The sequence below is a fragment of the Fundulus heteroclitus genome, chromosome 22 (genome assembly GCF_011125445.2).
Source record: "Fundulus heteroclitus isolate FHET01 chromosome 22, MU-UCD_Fhet_4.1, whole genome shotgun sequence".
NCBI lineage: Eukaryota > Metazoa > Chordata > Actinopteri > Cyprinodontiformes > Fundulidae > Fundulus > Fundulus heteroclitus.
Genome location: NC_046382.1, coordinates 8,092,725 through 8,115,039, shown reverse-complemented (window position 1 = coordinate 8,115,039; position 22,315 = coordinate 8,092,725). Strand labels below are relative to the sequence as shown.

At 42.4% G+C, this 22,315-nt stretch overlaps 1 protein-coding gene across 2 annotated transcripts in view; it reads right to left on the bottom strand.

Annotated features, from left to right (window-relative positions):
• The window catches only part of ret (ret proto-oncogene receptor tyrosine kinase), a 40,919-nt gene that overhangs the window by 1,241 nt on the left and 17,363 nt on the right, over positions 1-22,315 (bottom strand). Inside the window, exons 2-19 of one of the 2 annotated variants that reach the window (XM_036126296.1) lie at positions 20,447-20,686; positions 19,886-20,179; positions 18,103-18,341; positions 17,809-18,004; positions 17,523-17,722; positions 16,283-16,565; positions 15,382-15,510; positions 14,318-14,428; positions 14,097-14,231; positions 12,140-12,393; positions 11,906-12,053; positions 11,688-11,795; positions 11,390-11,604; positions 9,611-9,733; positions 9,455-9,525; positions 4,279-4,416; positions 4,023-4,122; positions 2,302-2,449 (exon numbers count right to left, since the gene is read on the bottom strand). In XM_036126296.1, coding sequence (XP_035982189.1) covers positions 2,302-2,449; positions 4,023-4,122; positions 4,279-4,416; positions 9,455-9,525; positions 9,611-9,733; positions 11,390-11,604; positions 11,688-11,795; positions 11,906-12,053; positions 12,140-12,393; positions 14,097-14,231; positions 14,318-14,428; positions 15,382-15,510; positions 16,283-16,565; positions 17,523-17,722; positions 17,809-18,004; positions 18,103-18,341; positions 19,886-20,179; positions 20,447-20,686 — 3,132 coding nt within the window. Of the gene's footprint in view, positions 1-1,605; positions 2,450-4,022; positions 4,123-4,278; positions 4,417-9,454; positions 9,526-9,610; positions 9,734-11,389; positions 11,605-11,687; positions 11,796-11,905; positions 12,054-12,139; positions 12,394-14,096; positions 14,232-14,317; positions 14,429-15,381; positions 15,511-16,282; positions 16,566-17,522; positions 17,723-17,808; positions 18,005-18,102; positions 18,342-19,885; positions 20,180-20,446; positions 20,687-22,315 lie in introns of those variants that run through there. The other variant, XM_036126297.1, reaches the window with a different exon arrangement.

Below are 22,315 nucleotides of genomic sequence, written 5' to 3'. Positions count from 1 at the left end.
ATCTAGGTCACTAACGTTTGCTGACACCTAATAGATTTTAAAAAGTTTTAAAACTGCACCAATTTTACCTCCTACTGTTCCTGGGGTATAAAGTCCTCTAGATGAGACGACAAAGAAAGCGCTGCAGCAAAAGCCATTTTTCTCCAGATGTATGCAGCGTGGAGGCCTACAGTGATTTGGAGTCAATTGTAAGAGAAGTTGTCTTGTAAGCTAAAAGTTGTGGGTTCAATTCTGGCTTCTTCCTGCCATATATTCATGGCAAGGCACTAAACCCTAGTCACACAATGTTGTGAATGTGGCTCTAATACAAAGCGCAGTTGATGACTAGAAAAACGCTATATTAATTTACTCCATTTGGTGCTACCCCTCCCCCACTTGTTGCTTACCCTTGCCAGTCAGTTGGCTGAACTCACTCTGATGAGTACTTAAAGGAAAACACAAATTCAGGGAATTAGAATATTGCAAAATACCAGCAGAAGAGGACATTTTCTGTGGCACTGTAAAAATTAAAAATGGATTTTGTACCTGTCCACTCTACCTCTACCTCTAGAGTCTAGAGCCTGGGATCTTAATTTATAAATGAAAGACAATATTGACCATAGATCACTGAGAAACAGTCTAGTCGGTTTTCCCTTTAGCCTATTTTCTTTGTCTTTCACATAAGAAATTGTGTCCCACCACCTAAATACTTGTGTTAATGAGGGCACTGACCTCGTTTATGAATCTCCCAAAACTCTTTAATGGGTTCTTCTTCCTAAATCTCTTAAGGCTGCAGTTATCCCTGTTGCTTGTACTCCCTTTTCCAACCACACTTTTTCCTTCCGCTAAATTTTCCATGAACATGCTTGGATGCCCTTGTCCATAAACAGCCTGCTTCTTTGGTCGCCATCTTTGTGAGGTCGTAATATTTTACCTATGATTGTGTACGCCAAAACACACAACCTCTACGTTAAAATCCTTTTTTACTTTTTTATTTATTTATTTATTTTAATTTTCTCTTTTTTTATGTTTTTTTTATTTTTTTATTATTTTTTTTCCCTCTGAAAATAAAATAAATAAATAAAAAAATCCTTTTTTACTGGTTTTATGCAATAGTCCAATTTTTCATTAGCTGTAAGCCCTAATCATCAAAATTACCAGAAATAAATGTTTATTATATATATATATATATATATATATATATATATATATATATATATATATATATATATATATATATATATATATATATATATATATAATTTGTATTTGTATTCCTAGTGGAGAAGAGAAAACAACTTTAAATGGTCAGACAGGAAACTCGTTTCTGTTCCTGAAAAACTCAGGTATGAGACAACTAAAAGCAACAAAAGTATGTATTGGAGCAGGGGTGAGATGAGCAGCTCCTAGCCGAGCACATAGCCGGACTTATTAACCATAAGAGCAGGTGTTTATTCAGCATTCCTGCTTAAACTAATGTCTCAAAATCATTGTCCTCATCCTTATAAGCCATTATCATTTTAGCAGCAGAGAGAATAATTTGTTTTGAATAAGACTTAGATCATATCCTACGAGTTTGCTTAAACCTTTTGAATAGAATCAGAATCAGACATACTCTAATAATCCCAGGGGGAAATAATAAATAGTGAAACTGACATTTTTCTTGAGGCGATCATGTCGTGATAATGTCGTACCGGCCCATGCCACAAGGTTTTAAGGTTATTTGTGCCTTTATGATTTCAGACTTTCTGCAGAGTGATCTTCAGTTTTAGTCACCTGGGAGTTGCATTCAAAAGCCTTACTGTTTACTCTGTTCAGCTCTTTAAAACACACATAAAGTCAGAACAATTAAGACGACCTGAACTTCCAAACCACACTGAATCATTGAGGACCTGTTTCAAATGTTACACTCTGTTCCCTCCAGTGTTTGACACAATGAAAACTAAAATGCGCTGGAATGGGAAAATGAGCTGTCTGCAAATTAAATGATGCATCGTCATGACGGATAGCAGATAAATTAGACTGAAGGTTTATAGTAGATATTTACAAATGTGGTATTTTGTTTTGGTCAGCACACATTAGAAGCAGGTCCAAATAAAAGCAAAAAAGACACAGGATCTTTTTTTTTTTTCACTGAGCCTCTCATTTACGATGAAATGGGAGATATGTCAGCATCAAACAGCAAAAAAGCATGCCTAGGTCACAGTCACACACACTTGACTACGGGAAAAAAAAAACAGCCAATCACAGCTTGCCAAAAAAGAGAGATCTTGTGTCGTGTGTCCTGTTTCTAAAAGCGAGTAAATGCGTGGGAGATTCTACCATAGAGCTTGTTTTCAATCCATGTGGAGGGGAGGGTTCGAGGGAGAGGGGCGTTATTACAGTCCACTAGTGGGGTGTCCTCTTCAGAGAGGGCGTCGTCGTACAGCAGGGCGTCGGCTGGCGTGGACGCCGCCAGGTCCAAGTAATCCTGTGAGGACCGGAGTAGGAAACGATCAGGCTGAGCCAAGAACTTAATTAAAACCTGTTACTCTCACTTTAAATCTTTGTGAAAGCTTAGTGGGATGTCTGCATTCCTGCCTTCTGCACCAGGTGAATAACTCTGAAGCTAAAGGGATCGCAGTGGGCATGGACACATTTATGCCTCAATCTGCACTCTTTCTGCACAACCTTGGAGTCTCTGATAAGTCAAAAACCTAAAAATAAAACCATTTATTTTAGATTGTAGCTTTGCCTCCCTGTTTCAGTGTTCCTCCACATTTGTTTTTACAGAGACAACTTTTCCTGACTCACATTTTCAAAAATCTCAGGCTGCAAAGATGGATGGATGGATGGATAGGTGGATGGATGGATGGATGGATGGATGGATGGATGGATGGATGGATGGATGGATGGATGGATAGGTGGATGGATAGGTGGATGGACGGATGGATGGATGGATGGATGGATGGATGGATGGAAATTTAACGATGGGTGGATGGACAGATGGATGGGCAGTTGGTTGGATGGGTAGGTAGAAGAACGGATGGACAGATGGATGGATGGAAATTGAACGATGGGTGGGTAGATAGATGGATGGATGGTTGACTGGATGGGTAGGTAGAAGAACAGATGATGGATGGATGGATGGATGGATGGATGGATGGATGGATGGATGGAAATTGAACGATGGGTGGGTAGATAGATGGATGAACAGTTAGTTGGATGGGTAGGTAGAAGAACAGATGGATGGATGGATAGATAGGTGGATGAATGGATATTGAACAAAGGATGAATGGATGGATGGATGGATGGATGGATGTCAGATGAATCGATGGATGGATGGTTGACTGGATGGGTAGGTAGAAGAACGGATGGATGGATGGATGGATGGATGGATGGATGGATGGATGGATGGATGGATGGATGGATGGAAATTGAACGATGGGTGGGTGGATAGATGGATGAATGGATGGACGGTTGGTTGGATGGATGGATGGATGGATGGATGGATGGATGGATGGATGGATGGGTAGGTAAAAGAACAGATGGATGGATGGATGGATGGATATTGAACGATGGATGGATGGACAGATGGATTGATAGGCAAGTGGATAGATGGATGGATGGATGGTTGACTGGATGGGTAGGTAAAAGAATGGATGGATGGATAGATGGATGGATGGATGGTTGACTGAATGGGTAGGTAAAAGAATGGATAGACAGGTGGATGGATGGATGTTAGATGGATGGATAGATATTGAAGGATGGGTGGATGGATGGATGGATGGATGGATGGATGGATGGATATTGAACAAAGGATGGATGGATGGGTGGATGGTTGGTTGGACGGATAGGTTGAAGAATGGATGGACAGATGGATTGATAGACAAGTGGATGGATGGAGGTATCCAGTTGTGTCTCAGCTGTTTCAATGAAGCATAGAAACATATTGACCCCCCCCCCTCCTCCACCACCTCCACTGTCACATCAGACTCTCCATCACTCTTCTCTCCCGTCCAACAGAATAAAGACAGCTTTCACATACGAGGAGAAAACCATACCCGACTTTTCACCATCATCTTTTCCAGTTCTTTGCTGATATCTGAGAACGTCTGCCTCTTGTCCGGCTCTTGTTTCCAGCATCGCAGCATGAGGTTATACCTGCAGAGGGAACAATGTTCCACAGATGGTGAAACACACACTTTTTCCTTCCCAACAGAGCCATTTCCCTCCGTCGTGGATTGGCAGGCGAAAGTTGTAGCGCTCAGCAGAAATTATGCCAGAGGGGACACTGTGAGGTAAAAGAAGGGAGCTCACATTTCTTCAGAGCAGTTCTCTGGTCTCTCCATCCTGTAGCCAGTCTTGAGGAGGTTGAACAGGCGCTCAGGAGCGATACCTGGGTATGGATTTCCTCCCAGGGTCACTATCTCCCACAGCAGCACACCAAAGGACCAGCTGGGAGTGAACAAAAACAGAGGGATAGCCTTTTGGATCCGCTGATCCATTTCCTTCATGCAACAACCATTAAGACTTCAGCTCAGTTTAGCATAATAATGGCTGGAAAACAAGGCAAGTAATATGGAAATATGAGGTAAAGTATTATTTACTTTGGAATGGATGCATTGACACAATTGTTCTTTTAGAGGCTATCACAATACAAACAAGTAAAATATCACTGAATTATGATGGCAAAAGAGAAATAAAGTATCCCAAAATAGTGTTGTGTCCAAGTTTTAGCCAGTTAGCTGTTATCATTTGAGTTGATGTCAAAGAAATCGAGAGTGGCGCTCTTTCCATGCACTTCGGTATGACTGACAGTGAAATGGCCCCACAGTATGATGCTGCCAACACCGTGCCTGACACATCGGTTCATATTTTCTATGGCAGGGGCTTCACTGTGGACACTTGTCCCAGTGGTTTCAAGTTGATGGTAGACCTGAGTCTTAGTGGTTCCTGGGTTGTTCCTGAACAGTTTAACAACTTTTGCTTCATCTGAGAGGAACAGCTTGGGTCTTCTTCTAAATCCCATCCAGACCCCATTGTCTGAACTCATGATCTAAGAATATGCAGCCATTTAGAAATGGCTTTAAAAGTCTTCCACGGCTTGTGTATATGTGTCAATCTTTACCTATAGTTCCCAGGACTTTCCCATTGTTTGAGTTATTACTAGTGTTGCGCCGATGCCATTTTTTGATCCCGATACCGATACCTGGCTGTGCAGTATTGGCCAATACCGATACTATACAGATACCATCTGTTTGAAATTGATGTGTGTGTGTATTTATGAAGAACTGCATACTACTTTGTGTAGTAGAACTTTTTATTGCCTACCTGGAATGGGTGACAATAGTTGAATAAACTTTTGCCTCTCAAAGGCCAAAATGGTGCAACATTTTTGAAATTATAACATGTATAATAGTAGTGCAAAAGTAAGACAGTAAAATTACATTAATAATTGAATAATCTCTTTTAAACCCTGAGTTTTGGCTCTTAAATGCCAAAATAGTGCAACTTTCATGAACTTATATAACATGTATAATACTAGTCGGGAGAGAGAAGGCTGCGTTCAAGTGACATACAAACATCAAAATGGTATCGGTGCCTATTTGTTGGTACTCGCCGATACCGATACCACCATTTTAGTGCTGAATCGGGGCCCCGTCCGCTACTGGTATCGGTATTGGTGCAACACTAGTTATTAGTCAAGCCACACAGTGCCATCAAAAATATTTTGTTATGCTGCAATATTATGTTAATATGTCAAGTTAGAATACATGCTAAAATCTTACTCACCACCTTCAAAAATATGCTGATGGCTTAGACTGCTGGAGGACATACTGACCACTTTTCCTCACTCTACTTCATTAGGCGCCTGCCTTGCATGTGCAATGAGGAGGCAGTGCTGTGCGAAGCACAGCACTGCCTCCCAATGCAAATGCATGGGCAGGGCCTATTACTATGCACCTCTAAACGGACTATATCTTATTCTTTATTATTCTTCCTTCACGATTAATGGGACCCGAACCTTAGCGTGCACCCCCACAATATAGGCATCAAAACCTGTGGCTCGATCTCGAGATGTGTGCTACTACTTTTATTGGGATTTCGAGTTACCATGGCAACAAAATTAGCGAAAAACCAACCCCCAAAAAACCCATCATAATCAATGGAGTCGGGTAGAAAGAAAGCCTCAAAAAAGCCTCCAAATGACCATTTTCAACGCTGTACTGTGTCGCCATGCTTTCACCTATGAACACCGTTTAACTTCCAGTTTGTAGATATTTCTGTGAACTACTCAGAAGTGAAAACGGGATGTGGATATCTGTTATCGTCTCTTCACAGTTACTCCTCAAAGCTCATGTCCAAAAATCAGCGAAATCATCGTTTATAATGAAAGTCAATGACGGAATTCTCCAACCGCTAGAGTGGCCCACTCTAGCTTTTTTTAAAATTTCAAAACTCCGAACAACTTGACCTTACTCGCTCAATTTTCACTCTTTGTAGACAAATTATACATCAAAACGTAGGTATGTTTGTCAGGATTCGGGAAATGTAACCCTCATTGGTGTGGCTATTATAGATTTTTTGCAAATCACCTCAGACCAACACAAACCCGAAACCTCCCCCATTCATTTCCTATGGAGCGGTTTTGAAAAATGACGTCTAAAAATCCAAAACATCACATGTTTTCGCATCGTCGCTACTCCTAAACCGTTTTATGTACAGACATGAGACTTTCACACATGAATGTCCCAACCCTTCTGGCACTTAAGAAAAAGGAATTTTGTGGATAACTGTTACGGTTTTTCCACAGGAACAATTTGTTCGGGAGTAGCGAATGTGCAAAATCCTGAAATCGCTTTGGAGCTGCATTTTCCCACATCATCTACTTTTTTACATCGTCGCTGTGCCTACACCGATTTTTGTAAAAATATGAAAATGAGCTACATGGTCATCAAAAGCCTGCTGATACACACAGTGAAAGAATTATTTTGATATCTCTTATACTTTTTTAGCCAGAGCGATTTGTTCGGGATCATTTTCAGAGGATTTCTGAAATTTCATAAAAATGTCCTTTAGATCATAATTTTTTACGCCTTTATTAAACTTTTTCCAGCAAAAACCGATAGCAAGTCTTCTTCCCCTATCCTTTACGAAATAAACACAGAAAAAATTACGTCTCTACCATTTACGGTTCCGGAGAAATCGTGCGTTGTTCGAGGCAAAGTTCTCCATTATAATCCAATGGGACTTATTGTGACCAAAGTGTCTGCACTTCGGCCGCTGCAGGTGTGTGAGTGAGTTTCCATGACGACGGAACTCTGAGGGCCAGAGCTAGACGCTCCATTGAGATACAATGGCAACTTTCATCGCTCACTGCAGTGGCTGTGATTAATGTAGAAATCTGAAATTCGCACAGTCACTTCCTCTTAACATTTTAAAATTTCCATGTGACTTTCAGCCATGTGTCAGTTTTCGGTGCCATTTTGGATCAAACCACTTATGTTTCCAATAATGCATGCCCATATATGGCGCTACAGTGTAGCACAGATGGAAAGTGCAGGCTTTGCATGCAAGAGGTCGTGGGATCGATTCCCGGTATGGAAAACTTGGAGTTTTGTATTATAATCCTCACAGTGTGAATATAAAAACATGTGTGCTGATCCCATGAAGTATTTTTTGTACCACCCGCCATTTTGAGTTACCATGGCAACGTTATAAATGACGTTTTTTCTCCCTATTTGAGGCACATCCCAGTACAGGATTTGGACCAAACTGACAGAGTACACTCACCCAGTGATACCATACACAACCATCTTAGCGGCTAACGGTTAGCATGTTGCTAACCGGAATTAGCTCTAGGAAGCCTGTACAAACTTCTGCTTGACAGATTTGGTGAATTTTAGGATTTTCTCCCTTTTTAGGCACTTCTCAGTACAGGATTTCAACCAAACTAACAGAGTAACATCACCCGGTGATACTGAACACAGCCATGCTAGCGGCTAACCGTTAGCATGTTGCTAACCGGAAATAGCTTTAGGAAGGTCCTACCAACAGCTGCTTAGCCAGAGTTCTTCAACCTTTACAGACAGAGAGGGCTGTAGCTGTCAGTGAGTCTCCATGACAACGCTGCTAGCAAGAGGCTCCTAGGAGGTCCATTGACTTAACATGGCACCTTTCAACAGCCGCTGCGAGGGCTGTGAAGACCGTAGGAACCTGAAATTCGCAGTGTTACTTCCTGTTGCTATTTCTGACGGTACGGTACGCACCAAGTGGCAGGCGCCTTGCTAAATTTCTTCAGAAATTTTTCTAGTTCTCCTACTACTCTCCAATTTTGCATTATTTTCTGTTATTTCAGCTTTTTACTTTATGTTCTCTCTCAGTTTTTTCCTCAACATTGCAGCTACACCTGACCTTACTGCTATTGCCCTTTTACTTCTATCTAACATAGAAAGTACTCCTGGATCAGTGCTTCTGTGTTCTTTTTATGTGTGCCTCCTCTGTCTTCTCAAACCTCCGGTTGGGCGTGGCAAACGGCCATCCACTCTGAGCATGGTTCTGGTTCTGAATGAGGTTTCTTCCTGTTAAAAGGGGAGTATTCCTCTTCACTGTCACCACATGCATGCTTGACATGAGGGATTGTTGAAAAGCCAACAACCCAGTGCAGGCGTCTGTCCACTGTGGCTACACGCTCATCCAGCAGGAGTGAATGGTGTAAGTTAAAGACTCAATGCAACCTGCTGGGTATCCTCGGATATAAAAACTTTTAACTAATTTGAATAATAAACTGAAAATGAATGCACTGTTGATTGTATTTGATATTCATGTCACAATAGACAGAAGTAAACATCTGATCAGAAAGGATGGGTTTGAGTTTTTTGTTTCCATTGATCGTCAAAGTGTGAACGAAACCACCTACTTAGCGCAAGAAGAACAAAACATGTTTGCTGCTGTGTAAAGGACTCAGGAAGTGAAAACCTCACCCTGGCAAGGAGAAGTGAAACTAGGAAATGCAAATCAGCGGCTTAGCGTGCAGTGCTATAAAAAAGTATTTTCCCCTCTTAAAGATTTATCCTGTTTTTGCTTTTTTTGCCCTTACTTAAACATCATCAAACTAATTTTAATGTCAAGGATAATTTCAGTTAATATAAAATGCAGTTAATTTTTTAATTGATCATTTCATCTATTAAGGGAAAAGCTCTCAAAACCAATATGACCCTATGTGACATTTGCCTACATTCTCCGTCAGGATCTTCAGCTCAGTCACAGTCGTGTTTTTGGACTGTGAGAGGAAAACCCAAGGAGAACCTGGAAACTCCACGCAGAAGGCCCCCAGGCCGAGATCCAAACCCAGGACCTTCTGCTAGGCAATGCCACCAGCTGCTCCACCGTGCAGCCCATAATCCCAGTTTCCTGTTCTTAATTGGTTTATTTAATTTATGGTTGTGAAAGTTGCATTAAACGTCGCCTCAAATGAGCCACTCATACTCACACGTCGCTTTGAGTTGTGTAAATGTGATCGAATAGAGACTCTATTGCCATCCACTTCACAGGTATACGGCCCTGTTGAACAAGAAAGGACTTTGTTGGGTTCTGATTGTCACATAATGCTTTAAAGTCGATCTAAATTAGTACTTGTTGTTCCTACCTTGCTCCTCTTAACGTATGAATCCTCCTCGTAAACATCTCTTGACAGACCAAAGTCAGAGATCTTCATCTTTCGTCCCTCAGCGACGAGGACATTTCGTGCAGCAAGGTCCCTGTGAACAAGCTGAAGGACCAAAAGAAAAAAAGCTTGTCATGAGTTAATTACATGACAGATTAATGTACCGGATTTAATTAAAACTGCTTTCATGTACACCTGCAACAAAAGTTTGAAATGCACTGTATGAAAAGACTTATATTCCTCCTGTATGACGTTAAATGAGGAAAATTTTCCTGTTTTAAGCTAGATAGGGTAACTAACATTACTTCTGGCTAAATCCCAAAACAGTGAGCGGAAGCTTTTTAAATGGTATGATTTGGTTCAAACCTTTTCAGTTTCCTTACACAAGCTTCTCATAATGCTTTGCTGGATTGTTGGCCCGTTCCTCCTGACAGAACTGCTGTAAATGGGTCAGGTTTGTAGGCCACCTTGGTCTCAAACACCTTTTCATCTCTGCCCACAAATCTTCTAGGAGGCTGAGATCAGGGCTTCATGGTGGCCCCTCCAAAGCGTTGACCCTGTTGCTCAGCCACTTTGTAAAATGATTTGGTGCCAAAATTAGAGTGTACATTCGGAAGACCCATTTGTGCCCAAAACTTCAATTGGGGTTTTTCAACAGTATCACATTGTAAAGTTTTTTCCTTGTGCTTCCATCTGTTTTCTAAAGCATACCGGTCCTTCCTCCAGTAAATAAACCCCTCAGCATTATGCTGCCAACCCGTGCTTCACAGTTTTGGATGGTGTACTCGGGCCTGCAAGCTTCCCCCCTTTTTTCCCCAAATGTATCAAAAGGCCTCATGGCCAAACACTTGGATCTCAGTTCAATCAGATCGCAGGACATGTCTCCAAAAGTGAAGGTCTTATCCCTGTGTGCATACCATCTTTTTATGCTCCTTTCGGAGAAATGGCTTCTTCCTCTCTGAGTGGCCTTTCAGCCCATGGTGGTAGTGGACCTGTTTCACTGTGGGTAATAACCAGCTTCAACCAGCATCTTCACAAGGTCTTTTGCCTTTTGTTATGGGGTTGATGCACTCAACAAAATATGTCCAAATGCTCTGGGACACAGAAACCGCCTCCTTCCTGATCGATGGCTGGATAATGGCAAGACATTATGATGATGCTATTTATACTTGCTTGGTTGAACAGATGGACATGGCATCTATAAAGTGAACCCATAGATGAATCAGAATTGTGGAGGTCTGTAATTATCTTTCTGATATCTTAGCTGATTTACATTTTTTTTAAGTTGCCATGATGTCACACAAGGAAGCAGCGTTGCCTTAAAACATCATCAAAGGTGTCCCTCTGTTTAACTTGTATGACAAGTAAGAAAGTTGGAAAGGCATGGTAATCTTAGTTTAAGTAAACTTCTGAATTTGAAGAATGTAACATAAACATTATCTCTGTATTCTAATTTTAGTAACCCTAACCCTGAAACAGGAAGGTTTTAGTCTGATTTGATCCCAGACTGTTGGGAAAATGGTTCTCTGTATTTTTACACAGTGTATGTAAATATCTGGCTTCAACTGCTTTTGTCTAGAAGAGACACTTTAGCGTCTTATAATGCCTGAACTTGAGCTTATTTGTCAAACGTGGCAACAATTTGTGTTACTATAGGTAGGTATCATTATATGTTAGTCTTGATTTCAGCATTTGAAAAGTCGAATTGTTAGCCAGTGACTTTAATCACAACATTTTCATCTAAAGATGTTTGCTGGCTACCTTCATTTCGGCCAGGTACTGCATGCCTCTGGAGATCTGCCAGGCGAAGGAGATGAGGTCTCCCATGGTGAGCGCCCTGTCATCCGGGTTCTCCAGGTAGCTGGAGTTTCGGTTTGCATCCCTGCCCATGTAGCTCGGGCCAACTTTCCTGCTCTCACGCAGGAAATTACGCAGCGACCCAAACTTGGCGTACTCAACGATGAGGTACAATGGACCTATTGAGAGGAAAGGCAGCACTTAAGACGGAGCTCAACACACAGCGGCGAACAGAGCAGCAGCGGAAGGAGCGAGGCCTCACCGTCCTGGCTGCATGCTCCATACATCTTTATGACATGTGGGTGGTTGACTTGTTTCAGGAGGGTGAACTCTGACAGAAGGTCGCGCAGCTCGGTGTGCGAAGCGTTTTCTGCGGGGAAGGAAAGCAGCAGAGCGTTTAGCGACGAAGCGCCTCGTCTTTTTCAGACGCTCACTCCTCATGTGTCATCATTACGTCCAGGCTTGCTTGGCTGGCTCTACCTTTAAGCATTTTCACAGCCACAGTGGTGTAGCCGGCCTTCCCTTTCAGTCTGAATGCCGTCGCCTTGACAACTTTTCCAAACTCTCCTTCGCCTAAAGTCTTCCCAAGTACCAGGTTTTTACGAGGAAACTCCCACTTTGGATCCTCCTGTGAGCACAACAACGTGACATTTACTTACTTGAAAGGAGCCAACACATTAAGGGAAGCGGCAAAGGTCTGATAAAAGGTCTCACGGGTATTTTAAAGTTGTCTGGCTCTATGGATTCCTGGGAGCCCCGTCGCACGTTGTTGGCGGGGAAGCTGATGGGGTAAGACTGGGCCGGCCGGCGGAAGGTCATCTCAGCGAAGGCGATGGGAGCCTTTGGGGAGTTCTTGTGGTACCGGTGGATGAAGTACGAGGACAGGAGGACGGAGATGATGAAGCAGCAGAGGAGAGCGGTGGCCACGATGGTCTTGCACATGTCGTCACATATCACGTCTGGGAACCCTGGTGAAAAACACCATCTGATGTGTATCAAAAATTTTTCAGGTTATCATCATCAAATGTGCTGACTGAATGCTTTAATTAAGACTTTATGACAAGAACTACAATGTTGACCCTACCAAATTTAAATGGTAAATGGACTGAACCAGTGGCGGTTCTAGACCAAATTTACCAGGGGGGCCAAGGTGAGGCCAGTGTTTTTTCACAGGGGCACAGAACAAAAAAAATGAAACAATAAAATGGCAATATTTAACTGTGTAATAATATTAAGTGAGGAACTTGTGGCTCTGGAACTGCAGATTTCAGACCCCTGATCTAGCAGTTGAAAACTTTGGTCCCAGCTCAATACAGCTAAAGCTAAACGTGAAACATCTTAATTTTTATATCCTTCTTAGAGTAAAACTGTATAGGTAAAAAATAAAATTGGTAAAAGTGACCAACCAGTTATGGTTTCTTTGACATTGCAAGTAATTATTAGAAGTGTATTTAATGTTATGTCTTTAGTACAGGGGCCATAACAGGGGCCTGGACCAGTTCTACAGGGGCATGGGCCCCTGTTGGCCCCTGTCTAGAACCGCCCCTGGACTGAACTGACCACCCAAAGTCCTGTACACTGGAGCCACATTCACCCAGTCGCTCTCACTAACGCACACACATTTATAAACAGCTCGGTAGGCAACTTGGGGTTAAGTGCCCTGCCCAGGGGCACATTGACATGTGGCAAGGGGAAGCTGGAATCAAACCCACAACCTTCTGGTTGCTAGACAACTACTCAATCCATCAAGCCACAGTCACCCAGACAATTTAAATGACTGATGTAAACCAAATTAAAATATCAGTTTTTACACTTTGCACTACTGTTTTACTGTGTTTGCACTTATTTTGTTAAAATAAAAATGTATAGGTCCGATACAACCAATTAAAAAAGTTTCTAAAATATGCAAATGATCAGTCTATGATTCATTATTTAATGATATTAAAATAAGCTAAACGTTTTTGTGAAGTAACCCATAAGCTCTGAACGGAGACCATTTAAGTTCCAGAAAAAAAAAGTTCTGAAAGGAACCTGCATGTTCAGTATTATTTAAAAAAAAAAAGAATTAGTAAAACCAGGCCGATAGTAATAACCGATGCTTATTTCCACCTTGTTGGCGTTTGTGTATGTATTTCTGGGGGTGGAGGACGAGGTTGGTCATGTGACAGTAACTCTGTGATGCTGTGCAGGAGTGGCGGTTTCTGATCTTAGCGACATGGGCACCAGATTCCCACCAGACTGACAAGTGGCGGTTCTACACCAAATCTAGCTGGGGGCCCAGGGCTCCAAACAGGCTAGGACTGCCCCTGTTGCCCCAGGAATGAGGGCGTTTAACCAAAGCAGAGAAGCAACATCAGCAGACTGTTTGTTCCTTCAGTGTCAAAACAAAGGGGAAATATATATATATATATAGTATGACTTCAGTATTAAAACTGATATCAAACATACGTATCAGCCTAATTTTCATATTTTTGCATCCCTATAACACACATGCATGCAACTAAGTTCAGTAAAAATACACAAAATAGTTGCTTTAATCCCAAACACAGGAAAGCAGCTGCTCATACCATAAACAGTAAATGTGTGTATGGTTACGGGACGGGTGAGGAAATACGTCAGCTTCTTCTCCAGGTAACTAATAACCCAGACAGGCTCCTCCAGCCCCACTTACTGTTTTTCAGCACAACAGTCTCAGCGTCGGCGTTCTCACAGAAGCATTTCTCAGAGAAGCAGTAGCAGGTTCCGTAGCCGGCTTTGATGCCGCTCCCGCTCAGGCCTCGTTCGTGGCCGCCGGTCACGCTCTCCGCTGCACGCACAGATATAATCCACGTCATCTTCACATGAAGGTGTTCACACATTGCATCAGGCAGCCTTTGGCGTGTTGTTTCTTACTTGTACAGTCTTGCGGGCAAATGGACGTGTCCTTGCTCTCCACCGCATCACAGACGCTATCAGGACACGTTCGCAGGTCAGGGGAGCACGTTGAATAATTTTCAGATATTCCTGGAACAGACACAAAAGCTGCTAACCAAATAATTTTTAGCCATGACTGCATTATTATTATTATTATTATTATTATTATTATTATTATTATTATTATTATTATTATTATTATTTTTATCAGATATGCTTTGTTTTGACAACGTTTAAACTTTAGTTGTTGGTGAGGATGCACGCACAGGTGAATCTCAAAGAACTGGACTATCACTGAAAAGCTACTTTATCGCTTTCAGTTCAGACACTAAATTTTGCATTAGTGTCTAGTTCTGTTAATTTTGATGATTATGGCTCAAGGCCAACGAAAACACAAAATTCGGTTTCCCCAAAATGACATAAGAGCAATCAGAAAAGATTGTTTAATACAGAATTTTGGGCGTACTGACTCTACTGAGAAGTACGTCCGTGTACTGAACTGTGAATGCAGTCATGACTTGGTTGGGGCTCCTTTTGCATGAATTACTGCATCGGTGCCGTGTGGCATGGAGGAGATCTGCCTGTGGTTCTTCTCAGGTGTTCAGGAAGCTCAGGTCGCTTTAATAGCAGCCGTCAGCTCATCTGGATTCTTGGATGTGATGCTTCTCACCCTTTTTTCTTCCACTTAACTTTCCATCAACGTGCTGTGAACAGCCAGCTTCATTATTAATTTGTCCTTTTGTAGCTTAAAACTTACTTTTCTTTCCGGGTCTATTGTAATATTTTGAGTATCTATGAATCTGAATTCAGGGTTTCCATCAGCTGTAAGCCACGATAATCAGAACTGGTATAAATAAACACTCTATGTTTAATAAATCCATATAATATGTGACTTTCTGCTTTTTTATACTGAATGATTGAAACACTTGTCAATGATATTCTGATTTTCTGACATGTACCTGCATGGTAGACAGGTTTGGTGCATTTATTTTGATTTAACAATGGTAAAATGTTGTAGTAGGTTTTTGTTAAATGAGGCGCACCTTTCTCAGAGCCTTGCCTCCACTGGCACGTCCCAGCTGTGGCTCCCAGGCCTGGAGAGGACTCACACTCGTCTTGTTGCCTGTTCTCTGCACAGGACAGCAGCTGCTGGATCTCCTGGCTGACGTTTGCTAAAAGCAACAGAGCTTTGGTTACATTACAACACAATGTAACCAAAGCTACATGTGTGGTTTAGGTCAGGGGTGTCCAAACCTTTCGGTACATGGGCCTAAATTGTCAAGTCAATGGAACTCGAAGGCCAAAAATTTTTTTAATTTTTTAAACCAAAAAAATAAATAAAAAGAAAATAAGAATAACAAAAAAGAAAACATAAAAAATGATATATTGTACACATTTTTTACCTGCACCGTAAAATTTCAGATTAAAAGCTGAAGAAAAGGGTTTTGCTCATTGGTCATAATAAAGATGGTCATCCACATGGCAACTTATTTTAAACAATTTAATTTGGCTCTTTAACGATAATAAACTGAACTCTTTTCTTGTCTAGCAATATAAGAACAGTATTTGGGTCAGTTTCAAAACACTTGCTGCAATTAGCCAAGTTTAATAATTAAAAAGCAGACTTTAATGCACCAAAGTCTGCATTTGAGGAATCAAATGGCATTGTATAGATGTTACTATGAAATTAAAGAGAATGTCAAAAGTGTGTTTGTTAAAAGATGAATATTTTGTGTTGTACTTAACATTTTCACTTTAATTTTTCTGTAAAATTCTGCCATAATTAAAAACTAAAAGCTTCCATCTGCATCAGACGCCTTTGGTGGACCAAATATTTCTTGGAAATCAGTTCAGGGGCCACAAATGGCCTCCACACTTTGGACACCCCTGGTTTAGATGCTGAATGAAGCCAGCACTTAGTAGCATAGACCGGTTCTGTTTTACCTTCACCGTGTAGTAAAATGCGGATCTGAGTGCTGGTCACAAGCTGCGTCTGTTCCTCCTGAGCCACAACTGTGTACTCCAGTTCCTGACACCCGGGCTTGCTCAGCGCCTGCGAGTTATTAACGTATAGCAGTCCCAGCATCCTGTCTGGGGCCTGGGTGATGCTCAAAGCAGAATAGCATGACAGCACCTCCGCCGACATGTTCTTATCCGGCACCTCGAGCTGGTAGGACACGCTAAAGCCGTCGAACTCCAGGCAGTTTTCCACGCAGATTCGGCCGACCTGTCAGGAAGAAGAACGAGACGTTACGGTTGTTGTTTGATGTAAAAAAATGTCCACACCCCTGGTAAAACACCTGGTTATGTGATAAATTTTGCCATGAAGAGCCATTTCAAACCCTTCTCCACTTATACCCTGTTGAATACATCTAAAAACCAAACTAGATTGTTGGGATGAAAATATAAACAGTGCAACAGCTTCTCAGCAACCAGTCTTCTTTGATGTCTTTCAGCAAACCACACCCAACTTTGTAATATTTGAAGACATTTCTGGTCTACAACCATATTCTAGTTATATATATATATATAGCACTATATATATATATATATATATATATATATATATATATATATATATATATATATATATATATATATATATATATATATATATATACACACACATATATATATATATATACATATATATATAGGTGTGTGTGATACACTGATGAAATGAAAAAGGACCTGGACAATTCTTCAAAAATTACACTTCACAAATTTTACTTTGACAGCTGAATTCTATCTAACTTTTATTAGTTTCTCTTTATTTAATGGCCCCTCTAACAGATATTTGTTTTTCAGTGGAATTGTACTGGATAAATGTGACATTAAATGAGACAAAACGCAATTTTTATGATACAGAAACCTATTAATTTAACAAACGTTTGCCACACTATCCACAGAATCAAGTCAAATTTGTTATTGCTTACTTTTTTAGAACAGTTTAGTTATAAATTGCTTGCTTTTCTCATGTAACCAACCTGAGGGACTTTCCTTATTGGTATGATATAGTAATAGAAAAGAAAGACTCTGGAGTTTGGAATGGCAAAAAACTAACTCTGACTGTATTTCTGATCAATTATGTCTAAGTTTTCTTCACATTTTGATCAGTTTTACTGTAAATACATAGGGAAAGGTCCACTTCCAAAACAGATCTATTTTTTTTTTTTTTGCATACCTGTGCATATACCGAAGCTTTGCGTGACAGCGTGAAGACGTGTGTGATGTTGGTGAATTGGACCTGAACCGGTAAGATGGTGACGTTGAAATGCAGCAGCACCGTTCCCTCCAGACCAGGATAGGTGGTGTCATTGACCAGGTAGTCCAGATACACACTCCGGTTCTCTGTTATGTCCAGGTTCCTCCTCAGGATTAGCTCTAAAACAACAGAGGAAATCCATTTTAAATCGAGATTGTTTCTATATTAGGAGGAAATCTGCTTCAGCGGCCCCTGGATTACTTACGATAGTCATAGACGGACTCTCTAATGCCACCAGGAGCTGCTCTCCTTTCACTGAAGGTGCCCTTTATGTCAAACGTGTCCTTTATCCAGGGGTCACTGTTGAGCAAAGTCCCCACGTACCTGTTGTGACTCAGGTCTTTAGGAAACAGGGTGGTTAAGTCCCTGTCGAACACAAACAAGGTGCCAAACGCTGCATCCTGAAGAGGCAAGAGAAAAAAGGGGCAATCTGAGTCTTATCGTAACCAAAATAAACATCTTACACCACGGTTTAAAAGGTGGCAGATTTGTCTCTGACCTTTGTCCGATTGAAACTGATGACGACGTCCGCTGTGTCCGTCCCGTTGACGTACGGCGCGTTGTCGTCCTCGTCGTCCACGAAGACGTCCAGCGGAGTTTCCACCTTGGTGACGACGGCCTCTGTTTGGACGGTGCAGACCAGCAGCAGTCTGTAGTTTTCGCTTTCCTCTCGGTCCAGAGGGGCGGTCACCACCAGCTCGGAGGTGTTCCCGTTCACGGCGAACGGCGCGGGGGTCTCTGCGAGCGGCAATGCAAGAACAGCTGTTCAGGGGCGTTGCAACGTTTTGTCACGATCACAACCTCATAAACCCTGACTTCTCCTCATAAACCACAGAACGTGCAAATCTGAAAAGTGCGGCAAGTGTTTCTGTACAACCCCAAATTTACTCTGATACCCCAACAGAAAGTCCAGCACCACTTAAAGTTACAGCCAGGTTGGAAGATCATCGATCAGAGAAACAGCCAAGAGGCTCATAGCTGCTCTGGAGGAGCTGTAGAGAGTCACCGCTCAGGTGGGAGAATCTATTTACCATGCATTCAAGACTTCTGGCACTTATGGAAGAGCAAGAAGAGAAAAAAGGGTGTGGGAGACACAGCAGACATAAGGAAGAAGGTGTTCTGTTAAGGTTAGACCAAAATCTTCCTGATCCCTAGCCTCGTGAGACCATCCTGATCTCGCGAGCTTTCAAGGTTTCACTCGCAGATCAGTCTGGCTACTCTCCGTTAAAGAAAATTTGGAGCCAACGCTGATTGGAACGTCCAATCAGCGTTGGCTTTGAGGCGGGTTGAGGTGTGACGCAACGAGAAGCGCGACAGTTCAGTCTAAAGAACATGGCGGCTTCAGCCGATGAAACTAGCGTTAGCGTGGCTACAGAGCAAGTTTTATCGGAATTACAGAGTATTTCTTCACTGAAAGAAGAGCAAAACATTGCTCTGGAGGCTTTTCTCAGAGGAAAAGATGTTTTCGCTCTTCTCCCGACTGGTTTCGGCAAGAGCTTGTGGTTGTGTTTTCGTCGTCGCTGTTAGTACCTCATATGCTTCGTTGATCTGATTGGTTTATTTGGCCCGTCTATCACCAACATAGGCCAATCAGCTAACCAGTATTTTCGCCCCTTCCCAAAATTACTTCAACAGAAGGTTTCCAGATGGATATGCGGAGCAAATCCATCTGGCGGAGTCAGGTTAACTTTCTGGCCCATGTTAAAAACAATAAATGTGTTGGTAAATTAACCCCTCGCATCACCTGAAACTTTTCCATGAAACACGGTAGTGAGAGCCTCATGGCGTGGGGAGGATCTTCTTCAGTAGGGACTCAGGGCTAAAAAATGCTTGCTAGTCTAGTAGCTCCAGCAGGACCCCAAACACTCAGCCAAAGCTACAAAGCCTCGGGTCGAAGCAGACTGATGTGTTAGAATGACCTAGTCAAAGTCCAGACTTAAATCCAATTAGGAATTAAAGGCAGGGCTTTAAAACAGACGTTCACAGACACTCTCAACCTAATCTGGGTGGCCTTAAGGTATTTTTACAAAAGAAGAATTAATATAAATTTCAGTCTTTTAAAGAGGAAAAAATAATTACAAAGTTCTGACTCCGAGGGAATAAATGTAAGCGCACAGCTTCACAATCATGAACTACATTCTGTTGGTATCACATGAAATCAGAAGTAGAATGGAAATTTACCAAGCTACTGTTTGATTCATCATTCGTCAAAGAATGCTTTAAAGCTTTAACAATGAGGGGAAGAAGTTATTTCTTCTTCCAGAACATCTCTGAGGACTCACCTGACTCCACTCCGTAGGAGATGGTGTAGTTCGGGCACACGGCGAGTTTGGTGAGCCGCCGGAGCTGCCGGAGGACCCCGGGGAACCTGTTTTCTATGATGTGCGGGTTGGAGGTGTCTCTGTGCGGGAAGCAAAGCTCCTTCATGTCGGTCTGGGCACACTGTGGCATCGAGGCATTGACAAAGTCCAGAGTGATGAAAGCTGAGATTTTGGGGATGCAGGTGGCCCGCTTGCTGACGTTGTTCAGAGCCATGACTAGAAGAGAAAGCCTTTTAGCCGGCCAGGAATTTTGACCTGATGAGAACGACAAGCAAAACAAACAAGAGACGCAGTTTAATCTCAGGCTGCACTCTTCTTTCTTTTTTTTTTGATGACTTAGCATTTCTTACAGGGTATGCAATTATGTTATTATAGGAGACCTGGACAAAGAGCCAAGGCGTTATTAGCATGCAGAGAGCATCAACATCAGGAAGTGCATTTATTCTCACAGGGAGAGGCGTCTGGCAGGCAAAGCGGAATATGCATCAGCGTCAGAAAAACCGAGGCTCGCGTCCAACTCACTCAGCGAGGCGAAGTCTCTCTCCTCCAGCGTTTTGCTCAGGGAGAGCTCTCCGCTCTGGACGTCCATCTGGAACCAGAGCGTGTAGGCCGGGCGCCTGCCCCCCCCACACAGGTAGAAATGCGGCCGCTCAGATCGGCTGTCCAGCATGGCGTGGACCTGCAGGATGGGCGTCCCCGCCGGCTGGCCAACGTACACCGTCTCAGTGTACTCCTTGTGAGGGAAGTACAACCCTGCCACTCCTGCAGAGAGAAAAAAAAACATCAAAATAAGCGATCTCAATGGAAACCAAACCAGATCTTTGTCTCTGCAGAGCTGCAGGTCTACATGCGTGGAAGACGATGTCCCGTGGGGCACCAGGGAGGCCTGTAAGGGTTTCTCTGATCTGTGAGTGACCAAAGTAAGGCAAGGCAAGGCAAGTTTATTTATACAGCACATTTCAGTACAGAGACAATACAAACTGCTTTACAGGATTAAAACATAGCAAAATGAAAGAGAATAAAAGCAAGTTGGAATAAAATGTAGAAACAAAATAAAACATGGGAGAATAGAAATGAAAAGCAAACATTAAAAGCAGCTGGACTACAAAGTTGAACTAATTAGACTCAGACTTAGAGTTAGACGAACTTTATTGTCATTTTGTATGCACAGAGTGCGTACAGAATGAAATTTCATTTGCATACAGCTTGATAATTTCAGTGAATTGCAGTGGATTTCAGAATAAAGTAACTTTGCAGGATAGTTACAGGATAAAGTGCAGCAGTACGGGAACTGAAATGTAAACAATGCAGGACAAATGTGACACAGAGTCCAGTTTTGATGACGTTAATGATGTTTCAGTCATGTCATGCTTGTAGGTTTGCTTTAGGGATTGAATATAATTCATTATTTCTATAGGCTTTTATTTATTAAAACAGCTTAACTAGAACAGTCGAAGGCAATCCTAAACAAATGTGTTTTTTTTTATCTTGATTTAAAGGAACTCAGGCTTTCAGCACTTTTACAGTTTTCTGGAAGTTTGTTCCAGATAAGTGGAGCATAGGAACTAAATGCTGCTTCTCTGTGTTTAGTTCTGGTTCTGCAGAGCAGGCTGGAGCCAAAAGACCTGGATTGTGTATCTAGGTTGAGAACATCTTTGTCCCATCTATGCTTAGGGCAAATAATTAGGTTCTGTTGGAGCCCACAGGCCACAGCACCGGGGCGGTTCATGGCTGAATGTGAAGCGACAGAAATGAGGTTGTGGTTGGTGAACGATCCCTCTGGGTCCGTCCTTGTCTCAAGCGAAGGAGTCCAAGTGTCTCGGTCTCTTTAGGATGGAGCAAGAGACGGAGAGACAGGCTGGAGCCTCATCGGCAGCGATGCAGGCGCTGCTCCAATCCGTTGCAGTCAGGAAAGAGCAGAGCCAAAAATCACAGCTCTCGATCTATGGATTTATTCCCTCACCTGTGGCCATGAGATCAGAAGAAAACAGGAGCAGCCCAAATGAGCCAGAGGGAAAGCGAGGCGCTCCTTCACCCCTGCGTTCCTCCACATTGAAACCATTCAGCAGAGGTGGTCCCAGCATCTGATCAGGGGCCTTCCTCCTGAGGTTTTCTGGGCTCGTCTCACTGGGAAGAGATGCTGGAACAGTCGCTGGAAGGGCTTTCATCCCTGCTATCCAGGAAACGCCTTGGGATCCACCAGGGAGAGAGGCGCCGGGGTGATTCAAGCTTTCATCACAGACTTTTGTAGATTGATAACAGCTGGTATCAGAAATCTCCTCCCCACAGCAACGGTGCATCATCACCGCCTGACCGCTGAAAGAACACGAATCCATACATGCAAAATGACAGGTCTCCTCTTTGTTTGCCGCCCTCATGGATCTTTCATAT